The sequence below is a fragment of the Cladophialophora immunda genome (genome assembly GCF_000835495.1).
Source record: "Cladophialophora immunda strain CBS 83496 unplaced genomic scaffold supercont1.128, whole genome shotgun sequence".
Taxonomy (NCBI): Eukaryota; Fungi; Ascomycota; class Eurotiomycetes; order Chaetothyriales; family Herpotrichiellaceae; genus Cladophialophora; species Cladophialophora immunda.
In genome coordinates, this window is record NW_015622668.1 from 1 (window position 1) to 3,569 (window position 3,569).

Here is a 3,569-nt window from a genome sequence, read left to right on the forward strand (position 1 = left end):
AAAAAAAAAAAAGGCTGGCTAGTATGCGAATGGAAATCGAAAGCTTCCAGCAAATCATCTCCGTTCCCTCTGAATCGTCTGGTAGGAGCCAGAGAGCCAGTAGAAACAATGTGGAGGTTTGCACGTGCCGCCTTACAATGTGTACTCCACCGGGGGCTCTAGACATGTGCGTAGCCAATATCATTCATTCCATTCCCTCGATTCCTGAATCCCTTCTACTCGAGAGATCCATGTCGACCAATCCCATCTGTTACCGCCAGAAAACCTCTCGAGTCATAAGAGGCGCCATCCGTCATCCCCCCCTCGGGTCAACGCTTCGTTAACCGCTCGGTCGAATAGTAGCAGTTGAGCCATAGACGTCGCGACATGAATCGGTCAAAATGTTCAGGGGTAACAACCAAATACGTAAGCGATAGCCGCTAACAATCACCATATCTGCGATATGAGTTTGGATTTCGCAAACTCCCCACTCACGGCGAGAGGGAGATGAACACTCGGGTGGACTTATATGTGCAGGGCCATACAGTATCATCTCCACCGAGATTGCTTCGATCAACCTTGGGACGATCAGTTTCGAAAGCCGCTATAGCATGTAGACGGGAGGACAAAGAACTTGAATCCCAACTCTGATTCCCGAGAAATATGCACATCAACCATTTACCTAGGGAAATTCTCGACAATATTCCCCTCGTGGGCCTGGCTGCGCGATATGCCGTGCGCGTGTGTCGAGAGTGGAGATCCATCTTCGGTCCCAAGCTCTATCAAGTGATCTATTTTGAAAAGCTCGGCGATCGAGCTCTATCTGACGACAACGGCTTCCGGGAAGGCGAGGGTCACGACTCTACCGCCATAGCGAAGATACCCCCGGCCGAGGCTCGGATCGTCGACCAAGACGCACTGCATTTATGGTTGCACAAAGTTTGTGAGTCGGCCGAGCTTCGACCCTACGTCCGAGAGATCTATCTCATGAGCGATCTCGTTTTCACGGGCAAGTCCATCGCCACGTCGAGTGGACGGGCTAATACGGCTTGCGACGGGCCTTTATTCGACGACTGGGCCGCGGCGCTGAGCTCGTTAACGCATCTAGAGCACTTGTCCTTGACCGCGTCCTGGACGATACGACTTGGCGGTAGGCATGGGGTTCACACGTGGATGGCCCCCAACGCCCATGACCACTTCGGAGGAACGGTGCGGCCCCTCTGGGACACCTCGGACATTCTTTATCTGGGGACGCGACAGGCCATACGCACGATACACATCATAGGAGGACAGATAGGAAGTGCCACGGTGCCCGATGGCGGCGGACTGACCGCGACGGCGACCACTCTGATCCTCGATACGGTGGTGGTGGCAGGACCGACTTTCGAGTCCCTGCTCCCACGTTTCCCATATCTCCAAACACTGATTTGGCGACGACCACCGAACACCTGTGCTCCGGGTGACGTTCATTGCGTCTGTGAAGGGAGCATTACTCAGGATCTCGACCGAGCCTTGACAGGGTTGCGAGATAGCCTGACTGTCCTCCGCCTGGAATTCCAGACACAGGGTCAATTTCGGTGGCGGCCATGGCGCTGTCCCCGCGATCGTCACATCTTGCGGTCACTGCAAAGTCTCAGCTCCCTCAAAGTGTTAACCATTGCCGCGGAGCTGCTGGTGGGTCGGCGAGGCTGTCGCACATGCCGGCGACAAGAATTGTTCGACAAAGTCCCGAGCCAGCAGTTGGCTAGGAAGCTTCCTAGGAGCCTCGAGCATCTGACGGTGATAATCGACATTGCTTATGCGATGTATGAACCTGGCTTTCGCTCCCACATTCTCCAAGGCTTGGTCACCGAACAGGACGCACTCCCGGTCCTCCGACACGTTGTGGTGTAGGACGGCGTGGGAGCTTATAACAGCGACCTGTGTGCCGTGTGTGCCGTCCGTGACCCATTTCCCCTCCCCCCAACTTGGGACGTCGACACAGGGCGTTGTCGCGGTCGCGGGATTGGGGTCATCTACCATCCTAGCTCATTGGACCAAATCCAGCGAGCATACGAACTTAGCGGAGTAGCGTCTACCGGACGGTCATTGTGGTCGAAGAACAATAAAGGACGCGGCGGGTAAAAACCTGCTCTGGCTTGGGTTCCCTCGCAGGTACCAGTAGAGAGACCATAACAGAGCATATGGAGTTTGTCCGCGAGGAAAGTCCTAGGTCTAGGAGGAGTAGTTCTTCTCCCTCCGCTATGGCGGAGTACACTATTAGGGTAGAATTCTGATAGGTTGTTCTGGTGCAAACAGCGCTTGAGCAAGATCATGAATTGGCCTGTCTCTCTGTGCCGAGTCTCAGGCCGTGCCTGTTCATTTATAAGCAAGTTGCTACAGCCACGGAAGACCTCTCCTGAGTCTTGTCACACAGAGATCTCCAGGGGCATCGTCCTGGCGCCGGTCTGATCAGCGTTCCTGTAACGGCGATCGCTAGTGATCAACAGGAGGATTGTCAACAATGCATCTCTTAGACCTTGGCTTTTCTACAGAACTTATTGACAGAACCTGTCCCTCAACTACACCACATCTCTTCGAAATCATGTCCTCAGCGCGTAGACAGTCCAACCTAGCGTTGCCTCGTCAAACAATGACTACTCCGGCCAACCACGCTGCGATATGGACGCCGCCAGGGAGCTCAGGAGTGGCTCGCGCCATTCCTCCTTTTCTGCAAGACCTCCACATGTTCGTACAACCACTCTAATGATTGGCCGGAGTTGCCATCGCATACCAGATCTCGGAGTTGCTGCGCCATCCGCGCATTAGGTGGGGGAAATGCCTTCGTCCTTTTTGAACCCTGATGATCCCGCTCGTGTACAGCACCCGTCACGACGAAGTCGCGCAGGGCAAGACTTTGGAGGCCGACGAGCTCATCTGCCCAAGTAGTCCTGTCGCAAAAGACGTTGCCAATGTAGAGATATTTGAGTGACTTATATGGAGTGAGGACAGAGGCCAATCCCTGAATTTGGACGTCTGTCAGGTGGAGCCTTCGTAACGCGGGCCACTGAGGCGGCTGGGGAACCCGAAGAACTTCATAAACGGGGTTACGCCCTGACAGTAACGACGAGCCGTGCGTGAAGTCGAGTCGGAGAACCTCCAGCTTTTTGGTATCACCAATCGCTTGCGTTGGAAGAGAACCCAAACAGAACCCCGAACTGTTAAAATGGAGATCAAGGCTTCGCGTTTGAGCAAAATGACCGTGGACGTCCTTGCGGAAAAAGTAGAGGGGGAAATTTTGAATTTGAATATGGTTGATGCGAATTCGAAGTTGTTCAGATCCTAAGAGGCGCAAAAGGGATCGAATCTGTGTTTTAACAAATTGGGGCCTTTCCGAAAACACTTCATTCACATCCCCCTCGCCTTTTGTGAATAAAGGGGTGGCGTCAGAGTAGTATTCGATTGCGTTCAAATGGTCCAGCTTGTTCGAGAGATCCTCGGTCATAATGAGCGTTAGAAAATCTTTTGCTGGATTGGCAGGATCGTGAATAGGTCATGGATTGGTCTGTCTGCCTGTGCCTGCCCTCAGGCCAGGTCTGATCGTCTATATA

At 53.5% G+C, this 3,569-nt stretch overlaps 2 protein-coding genes across 2 annotated transcripts; one reads left to right on the forward strand and one right to left on the reverse strand.

Annotated features, from left to right (window-relative positions):
* Positions 1 to 642: 642 nt before the first annotated feature.
* PV07_12766 (uncharacterized protein) lies at positions 643 to 1,872 on the forward strand (the record flags this gene model as incomplete). The annotated part of the gene is made up of 1 exon (XM_016400329.1): positions 643 to 1,872. The coding sequence occupies one exon, from the start codon at positions 643 to 645 to the stop codon at positions 1,870 to 1,872; it is 1,230 nt and encodes a 409-aa protein (XP_016242024.1).
* Positions 1,873 to 2,482: 610 nt separating this feature from the next.
* On the reverse strand, positions 2,483 to 3,553 carry PV07_12767 (uncharacterized protein). The gene has a single exon (XM_016400330.1). The coding sequence runs from the start codon at positions 3,461 to 3,463 to the stop codon at positions 2,660 to 2,662; it is 804 nt and encodes a 267-aa protein (XP_016242025.1). The 5' UTR covers positions 3,464 to 3,553; the 3' UTR covers positions 2,483 to 2,659.
* Between the last annotated feature and the right edge of the window lie 16 nt (positions 3,554 to 3,569).